Genomic DNA, 15,336 nt, shown 5'->3' with positions numbered 1-15,336 from the left:
AAGTGTCATAGTGTGTGTGTGGGGGGGGGGGCGTGGGGATAGCCTAAGCATAAAGGAATGCGTGTATATGCCCGGAATATCAATACATCTAATGAATTTGCTTGCAGTCTTGCCATTTTCACTCTTTGATAAGGAGGGGCTGGAAAGCTATGGACATCAATGGCGAGGGGCAGACAGCTACTACAGTCCTTCGGGTCTAGGGGTACAGAGGTAATTGCTAATCAAGGAACCTTCTTCTTGTGTGCATTTTCAGCTGTCTTTTGCTGTTTTAATTGTCAATAGACAAGGATTCTGTGCACGTGTGCTCCCAAACTTTCCTGTAGGAATAATTATTAGGAGAGAAAAAAACAGGATGAAAGCCCCATGTTCACCGTCATTCATTTTCAAATGACAGACCCTTATGACCCTAGGCCAAGCTCTAAAGATAATAATCTTAAAATCTTAAATGATACATCAAAAATTCCCTACGTGCTTAAAGTTTTGTGACAAGGGTGTGGCACTTACCATTTCATTTATGTGAATGTGCCCTGACAAGTAGATTTTGTCGGCCAGTAAACAGCAGATTAATGTGTAGCGGTGGTTTGTGTGGTATCTGTAAGCTAATGAATCTATTCCATGTTTCATTCCATGTTTCACTGCTAGTAGTTTCACATCTCAAGAAAGGTCAGCATTTTAGTTATATGGAGAGGCAGGAAGGGAGGAGATAAAGCTGACTCACGTGCTCTTTCTGCCTTTAGAACTAAAACCAACTACATATATTTAAAGCTTTTTATGAGAGATCAGCAACCAAAAACAAATATTTCCAAAACTACAGACACACTCAGACTAACGTGAACATTATCTTGCAGTTTTGTGCTATTGCATACTGCTTTGACTACATCAAAATTAAAGACTTCTTTTCAGAAATAAGCACTGTAATCTGGATTAGCATATATGTGATAAACTGGGAGAAGTCATTTCATTGCAAATCTCTAAAACAACAGAGTAATAGATTTAAAAACTAAGGAATTTCTGCAAATCAATAACAAAAGATACAAGAAGCTCAAGAGCTGGGCAAAGGGTATAAATAAGCAATTTACTGAACAGAAAACCCAAATGACTAATAAGTATATCAGATACCAATCTCACTAATAGTGAAACAAATTAACAATGAGATAATACTTTCTACTCAATTCCTTCAAATTGACAAAAGTTAGTCAGAATACTCAATAAATGGCAATGATATGGAAAACAGGAACCCACATGCACTGCCAGCAAGAATAGAAAGTGGTAGAATTTGGCAGTACTTAGTGAGACTGCAAATTCGTGCACATGAAATCCAGCAAATCCACTCTTTAATATATATGCCCAAGAGACTCCCACACTGGTCCATAAGGATACACGTATGAGGATTAAATAAGTAAAATATGGTGATGGAATACTGGTACCAATTAGAATCAATAAACTTGATGTACGTACAGCATAATGGACAGCTCTTCAAATTTTTTAATAGTTATGTTTATAACACAATGAGAACTAGAGCATAATGCTGTATATATATCAAAAGCCTATGTATAGATTTTTTTGAAAGCATACATTTTATAAGTATGTCCAAGCTGTATCACCAACGAATTAGAACGGGTGCCTGTAAAGGGGAGAAGAATGGAAATGGGGATCAGGTATGAAATGGAGAAAAAAAAAAGGAGGGGCCTTGAACTAACCCATGATGAATGTGTGCCATGACTGACTGAATACTGCACCTAAAGTTTAAGAAAAGAGCAAACAAAAAACAATTTATATGTGAAAGATCTAAAAAGAGACCAAAAAGTTACAGGATCTAAAGTTCTACTGTAACTGGTTTTTCTGCCTCGGACTTTAGAGTAGGTCCTATCTGCTGGTTTCTTGCTCTGACCATCCACTATGTGAACAATACATCTCCATAACGCTGTATTCACAGTGACATACTTACAGCATCTATAAAGCGAAGAGACTTCACATTTGTTCCAGGCAGACATCCCATTGCAGAGAGACAAGGATAGTGACCTTCTTCCAACACGTACTGGTTACCAGAGAAATTTTCTCCATCATACGCAACCCAGCTACAGCAGGAAAAACCATACACACGTACAATATGTGATTTGACTATTCCTGTTCAAGAAGTCTGATTTTTAGAGGTAGCATACTATAGAATAAACACAATGCTTGTGGCACATACTGCACTCAATCTTGTAGCAAATAATAGTCCATAAGTCAGTTGTTAGCTTTGCATTTGGGAAATAAAACGTTTTTCTCCAGGAAATTATTCATGTTTTTCACCGCTGCACCTTCCAGCATTCCTGGCTCCTCTCCTGGCCACCACCATTCTCCCGGCCACTGTACTTTTTCCGAGCCCAGGAGTCATCTCTGAATAATCCCTCAATCTTTGCAGCTAGTCAGTCACCTGGTTTCCTCCCCCAATTCCTCTCACATTCCTTTATCCTCATTTCAACACCTCTGCACTGGGCCAGGAGTCACAGTACTGCAGTGACTAAGTAACTCAGCCTGTCTGGGCCTCAGCATTACTGATGAAACGGTGAGTTACCAGGCTTCTCTAGAATAGCTGGGCTTGTTTCGTTCTTTTATCCAACAAACGCTTACCAAGAACTAATTGTGTGTCAGGTCATTTTCCATTGCTGGGGATAGAACAGAGGCCAAAAAAAAAAAAGGTCCCTGCTATCTTTAAGTTTACACTCTAGTGAGCTGAGACAGAGCATAAATGAACAAAAAAATTACACGTCCGATGGTAACAAATGAAGCAGGGTAGGGAAATAAACAGGAACCTGCACAGAGGTGGAGGTATGTGCTAATAAACTGCGAGGCTTTACCGTCAATCAGCGTCTCAGTGCACAGCCCGTGCTCTTGCCACCTTGCAGTGCTGAGTGCTGTGCCGGTGCTGCTCAGACCATACAGAGCTACGTGATTAAAGGCGGCGGCATCGCCATCCATCCTTGATTCCTCATCACCTCTGGTACAGGTTGCGCCAAGGGTTTCCTGAGTCAATTTTCCCTAACCGTGGGCTCTCCCCTCTCTAAAGCTTTTGTCAAACTACCGTTTTCAGCACGACACTTTAAGCTCACTGCCCTTCCCATCGTGTGTTTCCTATGGCATCCATCTGAACACATATGCTGGGGTGCGGGGGGGCGCCCTCAGGGGGATCCCAACCTTCCTGTCCCAACTTGCTTCCTGTCTCCCCAAGACAAAGACCTCCCAGTGAGAGAGGGTGGTGGTTGGCTCCCCCATCAGCACACACACCAACTCCACTGCAGCCAGGCACTCGCCTAGCAAGCAGAATGCCTATCCTATCTACCTGTGAAAAAATCTACCGTGGAAGGTGCCTTAGACATTTTGAGATGATCTAGAATCCGTTTACGGATGAGGGCGCAGGCCTGGAGTACAATGAGTACAATCCCTTCGCACAATGAGGTGGTGACCAGTGATGTCCCCAGTCCACACTGAACACTGTCCTCTGGTGTCCAGCACCCACATGCTGCAAAGTACACTGCAGTTCTCCCAGGGCCTTGTGTTATTTGGTGGTTTCATAGAGCACCAAGCACCTAAACATGTCACTAAATACTTGCTGATGTGTGAATTCTATTTCCCCCAGTGACTAGGCTCTGCGAGTCCACTATTTTGCTTACCTGCCTCCTAAAACCCTGCAAGACTTGGTAGAAAATGAATCATCAAGTTGACTTGTTGTTTCTTCAAAACTTTGTTTGCAACCTTGAAACTCTGGTTCCGAAAACAAGTGAATCTTTAAAATAGTAAATGGAAACACATACAATTATTTTGCAAACACATGAACTCATTCAGCCTTTGAAATAATTACCCAAACACAACCTGTTAACTCATTACAGTCAGTAAACTGGTATGAATTTATAAATCCTTCAATTTTCTACTTCTACATGAATTACCAATTAGAAATACTTTGGCTGCACCATTTATGACTGCTTAAGTCAGAGACATTAAAGGACAATCCAACAGTAGACGCAGCTTTCTATAGAATACCCTGTCACAACAAGCTGTGAGGCATTTTAAAGCTTTAATGTGACCAAAAGGAATTGTTTATCAGTTAGGCTGGAGTGAGAGACTATATAAAAGAGACCCTACAAAATGTCTTCCTAATGCAGACACAGCAAATAGGAAAATTCATTTTACTGTTTATCACAATAACTATATGTACTGTTTGAAATATTAATCTTAGTGTAGTATATTAATGTAAACCAATTCAATGTAATAACATAAAATTCAACTTTACATAAGAGCATTTTATTGGAAGTATTTAGATATGGGTCAATGCTATCAAGTATTAAAGTTTAATTTAAAAAAACAGTTATGCTTTCAGGCAAAAAAAATGAAAAAATAAAACTAACAAAATGTCCCAAATGTCTGACATTTTACACGTAAGTTAAGCTTTTCAATGGAAGGCCCCTAATTATTAAAAAAAAAAAGAATATTTTTTGTTACCTGATTTCGTCTCCTTGGACCAGTGAAAGAATCCTAAAAAGTTTTAAAAGAAAGAGAGAAGGAAATGAGTACAGCAGAACATTTTGAAAAAGTTTTCTCTCCAGATTAGCAATTACTGTTAAAAATAATCTCAGAATAGCTTCTATAATGTTAAGTATTACAGGAACCAGAAGCACATTCAGGAAATCCAGAATCCAGTTAAATATTCTCATACAAAAATATAACTCCTTACCAAACATATGGGTTGAACAGAAGAGATCTTACAATTTTTCCCTCCCCAGTCCTCGAAACTGGTATAAAGGCCTTTATCCAGTATATACTGTTCTCCTGTGAAGTCAGGATTTTCATAGGCTACCCACCTAAAGAAATAAAAACACTGATTTGTTATAGTTCATGGTTTACATATACAGTAAAACTATCACATATGTATCATACAGAAATTGTCATTTGTTTTATTAACGAGTAATCTTAATTTTTCTGATTCTCCATTAATCTTTTAGTAGCAGATAGATTTGTCTGGATAACAAATCAAAGTGGCAAGTGACAGAGTATCTTTTTGTGAACCTTTTGGTGTTCTTGTTTATCCTATCCTATACCTCGAGAAAGCTTCAGTGGGGATATTTGTCTATATTTTTTTCTAATTCTATTCTAAGGAAATTATTTGGACTTTTAAAAAGTACCTGTAAAAGTTCTTTCAGTAGCCAAGTAAGAATTCTTTTTGTTATCAACATTAAAATATTTTTCCAGAAAAATATTACAGGAAGCGGTCTCTGTTATACACATGGGGGAAAAAAAGTTGACTGAAGAAATGCTTAAAAAAAACAAAAACAGCTAAGTAACTAAAATTTTGTTACAAACAGGATTTCCAACATGACATGACTATGTAATAAGCAAAATTGAACAAACTGAGAAATACGAAAAACAAATCTCTTGGAATGTTTTCGTTTATCTTTTAAGTGATCTACACTCAGGAAAACCAACACCACCAGTATATTGGATGCTGTTTTTTAATTCTGTTATATTTAAGAGGTAACTCATTGTCTCCTCAATTAATTCATTGCCTGGCTGATCCTCTCACAGCTTAAAGGAGTAATACCTATATGCCTTTAAACATTCATATCTATTATCACATTTAATCTAGGGAGGTACTGGTTTTCCCATTTTACAGAAGGGAAAACCTAAAGACACAGAAAAATTCATTCATTCATTCATTCAACACATTGATTGGCCATTTATCATGTGCCAGAAACTAGATTGGCACTAGGAAAGCAAAGATGAAAAAGACAAAACCTTGACCTCAAAAGTCTACTGATGAGTAAGAAGCATCACATGGAATTAATTATTCATTGGTGTTTGTTCTGAATCTGAAGTGACTTGTCTTTCCAAGGTGACACAATCAGTGGCCAGGGATGATCGAACCTATGAGTCTCCCGAAGCTCCCCAGGGTCTCTTCACTTCATGACCCCAACTGCCACTTGCCCTATAAAGTTTCCTTTCAGGCCATACTCAAAACAGTTCACACACTTCATTAGAACAGATTATGATTTCACTATCTAAAGTACTTAACAAAAACTCACGTACAGTCATTACTAGGAAATGAACAGCCATCAAGGAGGAAAACCTTGCCAGTCTCAAGTAGTAAGTTAGCTTATGACCACTGACATCTGCACATTCACTTCTGGCCATCTGAACAGAGAAATTGCCGTAAGCACCAGTCTGTCTATTTCAGAAAAGAATGTTCCTCCACTTCAGAACCTCTTTAGCAATTTAAAAACCTTTACCATTGTGAGGTGAGGAAAGAGGAGCCCTGGTTCTAGCTGTGGGCGTGACATTAACTTGCAGACAACTTTAAAGAGGTCACTTAACTTTTATGAAACTTTGTTATTTTCATTTGTAAGTAAGGGGGTTGGCCCCGACCCCGGGGCTGCCCCTGTGAGGTGGTGGTGCTGCCTCTGCTCACACAGCCTCTGGCTTATGAAGAGAAGTGGCAGCAGGACCGGAGCACAGAGCACTTACTGTGTGAGGAGGAATAGCTGCATAGCAAGAACACCTATTTCACAAAAGCCAGGACTTAAAAAAAAAAAGAAAAGTTAGAGGATAAGCTGTGTCACAAAAAAGGATTCCTGGCAGGGCTGTGGGTCTGTAACAAGGTAGAGGGGAAGAGAGGGTGTTAAGAGGCCTTTTTGCTTGATCGTTTGAGGTGAAGGTTGGGATGGCGAAAAGGCAGGAGGAGAGACTGAATGTACAGGAGAGAAGGTAACTACTGAGCAAGCTGTGGAGGAAGCTTTATCCAGTACTTTTTTTTTATTAACAAGTGTGAATATTCTATTTCTCTATAAAACTAAAATAAATTACTTCTAAGAAAAGACCCAACACCCAGGTAAGCCTATCTAATTCCCTGAAGTGGAAACAGGAAAACCCTTTAAGACGTTACTTCAATTGACATTAGTGTTGTTTTCTTTGCAAGATGCAGCCCCAGGATGAATCATCCATGAACATGAGGGTAAAAACACCCTAACACTCAGTTTTGACGTTCATTCTTTGGTGTATCTATGACGTAGAGCCTACTTAGAACTCACGCTTGAGACTCTCAAGAAAATTCCTTACTGTCCTTGTTTAAACATATCCTGTACACTGTGAATCAACATTTCTCTGTTTACAAGGTGGGCGGGGATTGTGGGGGGAGACAGGCCCAGTACAAGCACTCACAGGTCCCGCCTGGTGCAATCAGGGCTCAGAATTGAAGGGCAGCAGGGCACACCGGCCCTTCTGTGGAGGCGAAGAGGAAAAGGAATTATAAAACAACAGGCCGTTTTATTTCTTTTAGCTGGACTTTAGGAATAGTTCCTTTTGCTCTTAGTTTGTAAACATTTGCCCAGTTTCTACCATTTGAGCAAGAGCGTGGCATAGAACTAGAAACTGATTAGCAGGGCCGTGTAAAGAAGTTGCCTGCGACATTCCAGTAAGAAACGGGAGGCAGTTCCTCAAACCTCAATTGCTGGATCATGAGTACCCTTCCCGAAGTCTGGTCTCTGTGTAGAGCTTGCGGTGAGGTCGCCGCCCAGGGCATTTATTACCCATGTGAAAGTGACCGTCCTGGGAGATGCTCTCACAGAAGAATCTCAGAAAAGTTTTTTTCTGACTTTGATTTCCATACTAAGAAAGAAAGAACCAAACTAACACGCCTACTTACCAATAAGAATAAAGTCTTTAAAATAGTTTTTCTTTGAAACTAATAAAAACAAATAGGTCTGGCTTCCTCCGCCAAACCTTGGCACAGGGTTACCTTTCTACCACACAGGGCCCAGCTCTAGTGCTCGCCCCTCCAAAGTCTGACCAGTGTGCAGACTGGAAAGTAATCTCTCTGCTGCAGATTCCTGAAGCACTTAATCCCTAATCTTTTGTAGCAATAATTATGTTTTATGTAAATACTGTAACTCCTTTGAGGACATAGTATTAATACTTTGCACATAATAGACCTTAATAAATATTTGTCAAACGACCAATCAAATATGAGGAAGCAGCTGGCCCTAGTAAATACAGAAGCCTTTCCACAACCACAGAATTTAAAAGGAAGTGGTGGAGTCAGTGTGTACACACACCTCCCTTCAACTTCCCCCCAATACCAAAACTCAACTGCTACAACCAGAAAAAAAGCTTAAGCCAGGAAATGCTACTAGAAATGAGCAAAAATAGAAATATATGAAAGCAACATTTTATAAAGGCAACTGATTTCAAATAAAAAAGGGTTGGGTGAGAAAGGAAGCTCGGGGTACAATAATTCTACCTGTCCTTAATGGCATAATCTACATAAATGCCCAGCTTCCTCCTGCATGACTAGGCTCTGACTAATAGAACCAACACACCTGGTGAGTATCAAAACGTACAACTGTTTCCCCAGATTGACTTGGTCACTGTATTTTCCTTCCAAATAATTAACTTTAAAGGCGATCTAAAATCCTATAGGGCCACAGCAACATTCAGGTGACTTCTGCCATACCATACCTTCTATCTATAGCAGATTCTAAAATGCTAGGGCTCAAGAACAGGACCCAGTAGAAGGTATTTCCTGTTAAGAATGGAAGTTCCAGAACTCCCTGATGTCCTTCTGCTAAGATGGCATCACAAGCAACAACCTACACAAGAATTTGTTGAATATGACTAAACAGTAAAAGCATATTACACTGTAGATACATCTCCAATATCTAGGGCTATTGTGGGAGGCCCCATAAAATACAACAGAGTTGAGGTTAGAATGGGTCAAATAGCCTATGTTACCACTCGTGACGTAAAGAAACCTAATATCAAACACTTTCAACAGAACCAATGTCTAATGATTTCATATAATCATTTAAGAGGATTCTTACTTATAACAAATTATAACTGATCAGCCTGGATCATAACTGTATAACTCCTTTTAATAAACATCCATTTCTGCCCATCCAGTATACCTGTCCCCATTCTTCTTGGTGTTTGTCGGGAACTATTTACCTCAATCATGTATAAGTGGTTCCTATGGAACTGAGCCTACATCTCAGCTCCAGAGATGGGCACAGAACACAGGCAGGGCCACCTCCTTGGCTATCGTGATCGATTCAAGCACTGTGCGTGACTCAAGCCTACGGAATCAAAGACCTGCAACTTGCGTGGGAAAGAGACTCTCGTTGCTCTAGAAGTAGTGAGAGGGAAGAACAAAAGCCAGATGATGCAGCCACAAGCCAGCAGATGGAAAGGGCCTGCATAACATGAAGCCAACACAGAAAAAAGCCCAGTCAAGTGACACAGAGAGAGACCAAGTTCTCATGACAGTGTCTGAACCCCTGCATCCAGCTCTGACAGAAGCAAAATCTTCTCCAGGACTTTTCAGTTAGGGAGGCCAATAATTCCTTTTTTTAAATTTTTATTTATTCAAACATTCACCATACTGTTTGACCACACCTCTTATATATGTATCCCTTTGATGAGTTTTAAAGACAATTTTTTTAAAGCCAGACTTGATCTACGTTTTGTAATCTATTTTACAAGAGCTACATCCCACAGGTGAACAGTTCGGTCTCATAAGATGGTTCCCCATTTGCCAGTCACAAATCCCCTGCCAGCTATAAACCAGGGGTTCCCACAATCCCCTCCTCGGGTTCAATGACTTGCTAGAATGGCTCACACAATTCAGGAACACTATAAAGGATATAACTCAGGTACAATCAAATGGAAGAGATGCACAGGGCAAGGGATGGGGGAAGAGGGCACGCAGCCAAGCTTCCAAACCCCTCCAGGTGCACCATTCCCACACCTGGACGGATTCACCAACCTTCCAAAATCCCCTTTTTATCACGTCAATTTAGGTTGGCCTGTAGTCACTTGTATCCCAGAGTCTTGACTAATCATCTTTCAATAAAAACTTAATTTAGCAGAATAAACCATTCAAATGCTAACTCCAGGTACAGTAAAACAGTTATTTTTATGTCAAAATAATAAGAAATACAATGGAGCAGGTATAAGTCCACAGGAAAATGGAAAGGCACTTTGTCCCAACCTCAGGTTTCTAATGTTAGATCACTATTCATCAGATTCCCATCATAAGAAATTCATGAGATCTTTCCATGCAGAATGACAAAGGCAGTAGATTTGTAGATTTCTATCATGAAACCCAAAAGCCTAATCCAATGTTATATTACACATGAAAAAAGATTATATGTGAAGATTTTAAAAAGCAGTTATGAAAATACTGTGGCAGTAGGTATTAAATGATTTATTTAATGTTCAGCTGTTGAGCTATTCATTTCTCGAGTGCCTACTCTGTCAGAGAATCTATTAGTTTAACACAACCAAGGTGAAACCCATGTTTAAAATCCCAACTGGGTTATTTTACTTACACTCCACTCAGGACATTAATAGACTGTGTCTTCACTCCATATCCGGTCTCCTTCAAATTAGCAACAATTCCTAATACATCAATACTGGAACCTTTGGATCCAAAGTTTTTTTCACTGTACATTATCATGTGAGCATTTGAAAAATCCTATTGAGAAAAAAATCAAAATTAAAAGGCTAGCCATTTATTATCCAAAAAAGACCAAATATTAGCCATTGGCTTTTCTTTAACTTACACCTAATATAGGTCGTAAAGACTGAAGTTCTCCATTGTAACCTCCCCAATCTTTCCAGTCCTTGTATTCTCCTTCTTCAAGCAAATACTGATGACCTGTAAATCCAGACTTTTCATAAGCAACCCAACTGCAACAGAAAGAACATGAAGGAGTAGTTAATTGTCAGGAGTATTAAAATTTTTCCAATGTATATACCAGTTTCATTGACAAATACAAATAGTTATAAAGCTAGACATGAGCTCAATTGTTAGGACTATTGAAATTCTCTAAAACTTAAAGAGACAAACAGAATGGCCCCAAGGAAAAAAAGTTAAGAAATACACATCAATGTTCTGTAAAGGAGTAGAGGGAAGTCAGTGTGTGTGTGTGTGTGTGTGTGTGTGTGTGTGTACATGTATGTGTGTTTAATAAGAAATGACTCAAAAGAACATCAGCAAATAAAACTGGATAAACTGTCTTCAACTAGCTATTAAAATATTATGTATTTTTTGGCCATTTGCAACACCATTTTTAGTGTACACTTCCAAAGGAAATGTGTAAGATCTATAAAGTATAAAACATGATCATAAAAGCAGCAAACTATATAACAGTTGAATAGTTGGGAGCATAATATTAAAAACAAGATTGCAGATTTGATCAATCTGGATGGGCCAATTTATCAGCTTTGCTCAGCTGACTGATCCCAAACCAGGCCCTGAAACTGGTATCAAATCCAGGTCACAATTGGCTGAAGAGAACACGTTTGAAATTCACTCTACTACAATCTGGAATTTTTTATTTTTTATTTTTTTTGGTGGTGGGGCGGCATATTTATGACTTTATTAAAGAGAAAAAAAGAAATTCTTACAGGTTATGTCTAACTACTTACACGCCTCTTAGCACTTTCATAGATCCCACTGACGTCAATGGCAAATGTTCATCTCCAGTCGTTTCTTCTGTTTCACTTTCTTCCCCAATAAAACTATACATATCTGTTTCTAGTTCCATACATTTTCCTTCAAAGAAAGGCTTTTCATAAATCACTACCTGTAACAGAAAGGACATATACCAGTAATTTTTAAGAAGTTAAATATCTCAATAGCTAAACATTAAATCAGTCATTTAATATCACCAAGTCCTAGAACACAAATTAAAATGTCCTATTTTTTAAAATTAACTAAATAACAGTATCTGATCATTTTAAACATCAGAATTTTTTTCCTGATGTGGGATAGCCCAAAGCCAAGGTCTAAAAGGCAATTTATAAATAATTGGTTTTTGTTCCAGTGTCTAGAACTGATATTTAGAATTTTGCTTAGGCCAAACTAAAGAACCAGAGGATTCAAAATTGCTTTAAAAATGAAATTGATTACAGATTAAACTATTTGATGTCCAAAGCAGAAAGAGCATTTTGGAGGAAGGAGAATTTGTCTTGAAAGAAAGTTTTTCTCTGGCTCACTGGCAAGCAATAATAGGTCCTGCAATTAGTAAACACAACTACAAATTATCAACATAATACAACAATGAACCTTTTGAGCCACGGCTACACATGCTTCAGTGATAACTAGTGCCATTAGCATCTTTTTCCAGCTTGAAGGATGGCAAGTGTAAGGATGGTAACTTCCTTTGGCTGCAGTTACGTTTTATGGGGGTTGATAAGTAAAACCACACAAGTATCTTCTGAAAATGGAGTGGGAATCAGATTTAAAATATATATATATATTTTTTACCTTTGGATCTGTAGGGAGCTCAACTTTACGGCCACCCTGAAAAGAAAATAACACAGAAAAGTGGTTTTTTACTGATACATTACCTTTTTACATTATACATGGCAGTTTATGGTAAGACATCGAACCTCACAAGGTTTGTTTTAATTTACGTTGAGACGGTTCTAAAATTACCAACAATGCAGATGAAAACACGAGGAAGACAGGCTAAAGCAGAATCTCACAGAGGTGGTCTATAAGCTGAATCTCCATGTTAGGTGTGTTTTTTTTGTGTGTTTTTTTCATTTATAGACTTTTATTTTAGCTTGGACATCATACTTGGTAGTTTTATACACATGATAAATGGAGGCTACTTAGAAATGATAGAATTATATAATGATATATAGCAATAGCTGAAACAGTCTCTTATATTTCAAAATTTATTGCTTGGAAATTGTTTTCAAAATTATAATTAAGAATACTTTGAAGTACAAATACCAATATATCCTTTTTGCTCTGGGGACTTTCAGAAATCTCAAATCACTTCACGATTGGAGTAACTAAACAACAGAGGAGGAGATGAATGAGGTCACCTCATAAGGTTAGAGTAGAATTCTAAGGGAATATTAACTGTGGTATCTATGCCGTGTTTGATTGCTTGACGCCCCAGGGCATAGACACAGGGAACCGAGGCCCAAATCTAGCAGTTCTCGTCATTTAAGAATCACAAGGTAACAAGAAAGGCAAAGTCAGCTGTGATATCCAAACTCTCAGGAGTTCACAATGCAGAGTAACAGTACTTACTAAATTTTAGTAAGCACGTGCCATGTTTTTAAAATTAAATTATAGTTATATATAATATTAGTTTCAGGTATACGATGTAGTTATTCAAAGTTTGTTTTGAATAACAAAGTGATCACTATAATGTCTAGTAACTGTATGACACTATACAAGGTTATGATATTATTGGTTATATTCCTTATGCTGTGCATTACATCCCTATGATTTATTTTATAACTGGAAATTTGTAAATTTTATTTCCTTTCACTTTTTTTGTCCTTTCCTCCAACCCCTTTCCATCTGGCAACCATCAGCTTGTTCTGGATGTTCGTGAGTCTGTTTCTGTTTTATTTGTTCGTATGGTTGTTTTTTAGATTCCATATATGTGAAATCATACGGTATTTGTCCTTCTATAGTGTTTTTCTTTTTTTTCAGTGGATACTCAGAAGTGGAATTGTTGGGTTTTATAGTAGCTCTATTTTTAATTTTTTGAGGATCTTCCATACTGTTTTCCATAGTGGCTGTGCCTATTTACAATGCACATGCTGTATTTCTGACACTGTTAAGTGCTTCATGAAGTAATTCACTAAAGTAACTGTATAACAATGCTATTAGGGAGATGGAATTTCTACCCCATTGGAGAGATGAAGGAATTGAAATACAGTTGACCCTTCAACAACCTGGGTTTGTCTGTCCATTTATATGCAGATATTTTTTTCAATAAATACAGTCAGCCCTTCATATCAGTGGGTTTCCCCCATCTTCAGATTTAACCAATCACGGATCACAACAGTTAGGTGTGTTTTTTGATCCAATAAGTTTTAGTGTTTTTTTTTTGTTTTCATTTTTAACTCAGTATATTTCTCAAAAAAAGAAAAAAGTATATTTCTCTCTTCTCTTAAAAAGCAGTGCTAAGATCTGACATCTCTGGACCCAAATTGTCCCCGGCAGCAACCTTCATCTTCTGCACGTACTAACCCGACACTGGGCTCATCCTCCAGCCAGGACACGGGCTGTGGTTTGCCTGTCCCCACCCTCCCTTGGTTCAATTCCCAGCCGGCCTCACTCATGTCTTTTTGCTGCCTGGTCCCCAGAGGCATTTGATTGTGCAACCCCTGGCTTACAAACTTGATAAAGTTCACAATACGATCTAGAGGACTCTTGAAACAATTAGATAAACTGCCAAGATCCCAAAGGATGGGTCTATGGGGGTTGTTATACTTTCATAATAAAACCTTTTTTTAAATGCCTAAAACCTCACTACATAAACCATAGAAATACTAAACAGGGTAAGAGTTAAAATCAGCAGTGGGAAAAGCAGAAGGATATTTTTCACCAATATATATATAACAACTTTAAAAAGTACAGCCAAAGGTGCTCAAATGCACCAAATGAACTATAATTATAAAGGAACGTGGCTGATTTTGTCAACAAACCCAAGTTTGTACAACCAAGCACCCTTTTCAAAAGTAATCTATTTCAAATGCCATAAACTTCACAGTTTTGTAAATGATTAAAAACTGCCTTCTAAACTGGGGGGGTGGGGGGGAGCAATTCTTTGATACCTTCACAAAACTAACAAACCTTTGTTCTTTGAAAGTGAATTTAACTTTAGAAAAAAGCCCCAAATCATGTGCATTAAGACCAGCAAAACATGCAGGTAAGTACACCACAAGCTTTGGCAGGAAGGATAAAATTAAGATGAAAAATGATCTTCCTCACTGTCTCATTTATTTCAAACCAACTCACAAGACAAACACAAAGTGGAATTTCAAAACCATGTGTGTAATGAGAGCCGCCCTCATGCCACAGGTATGTAGTGAGCACCTTCACGATATGGCACGTACTTTGCTCAAGTCCCAGGACAAGACAGAGCAGCCTGCATCTTCCCAAGGCTGAGTCCAGCACAAGCAAGAAAGAACAGGGCAAAACACAGGGGTAGGGCAGAGAAAGCACAGGCTCCTTTCTAAAGCGAATACTTGGGAATAATAAATACTCATTTAGACAGCCAGCCCCGGTGCCCCCAAAGCTACCACCCAGCCCAGCCTCCAACGGGGCTGGTCTGGAGCGTGCCCCGCCCTTTCCCAGGGCCACCCCGGCTCCTGCAGCGCATTCTCTGACATCTCCATTTAAAATCACCCTGCATAGTTTTTAAGACCCAACTTGATTCATCCTAAAGCTCTCCTAAGTATCCCCTTCACTGTCACATCACCCACAAGGTGCACTTTCGCCTGTTTTTCCACAAGTGTTCAATACTTCGCTTTCTTCACTTCTTATACCTG

At 38.6% G+C, this 15,336-nt stretch overlaps 2 protein-coding genes across 5 annotated transcripts in view; one reads left to right on the top strand and one right to left on the bottom strand.

Annotated features, from left to right (window-relative positions):
- The window catches only part of CRYBG1 (crystallin beta-gamma domain containing 1), a 175,920-nt gene that overhangs the window by 10,396 nt on the left and 150,188 nt on the right, over window positions 1–15,336 (bottom strand). The window contains exons 10-17 of the mRNA XM_019734972.2: window positions 12,299–12,334; window positions 11,458–11,615; window positions 10,590–10,716; window positions 10,356–10,501; window positions 4,715–4,841; window positions 4,483–4,515; window positions 3,657–3,769; window positions 1,949–2,078 (exon numbers count right to left, since the gene is read on the bottom strand). Coding sequence (XP_019590531.2) covers window positions 1,949–2,078; window positions 3,657–3,769; window positions 4,483–4,515; window positions 4,715–4,841; window positions 10,356–10,501; window positions 10,590–10,716; window positions 11,458–11,615; window positions 12,299–12,334 — 870 coding nt within the window. The remainder of the gene's footprint in view (window positions 1–1,948; window positions 2,079–3,656; window positions 3,770–4,482; window positions 4,516–4,714; window positions 4,842–10,355; window positions 10,502–10,589; window positions 10,717–11,457; window positions 11,616–12,298; window positions 12,335–15,336) is intronic.
- Window positions 1–15,336, top strand: part of RTN4IP1 (reticulon 4 interacting protein 1) — a 147,942-nt gene that overhangs the window by 58,353 nt on the left and 74,253 nt on the right. The gene's annotated exons all lie outside the window — the stretch shown is intronic.

This window comes from Rhinolophus sinicus, linkage group LG05 (genome assembly GCF_036562045.2).
Source record: "Rhinolophus sinicus isolate RSC01 linkage group LG05, ASM3656204v1, whole genome shotgun sequence".
In the NCBI taxonomy this organism is placed as follows: Eukaryota; Metazoa; Chordata; class Mammalia; order Chiroptera; family Rhinolophidae; genus Rhinolophus; species Rhinolophus sinicus.
The sequence above is the reverse complement of the archived record's forward strand: the minus strand, read 5'-3'. Positions and strand labels throughout refer to the sequence as shown.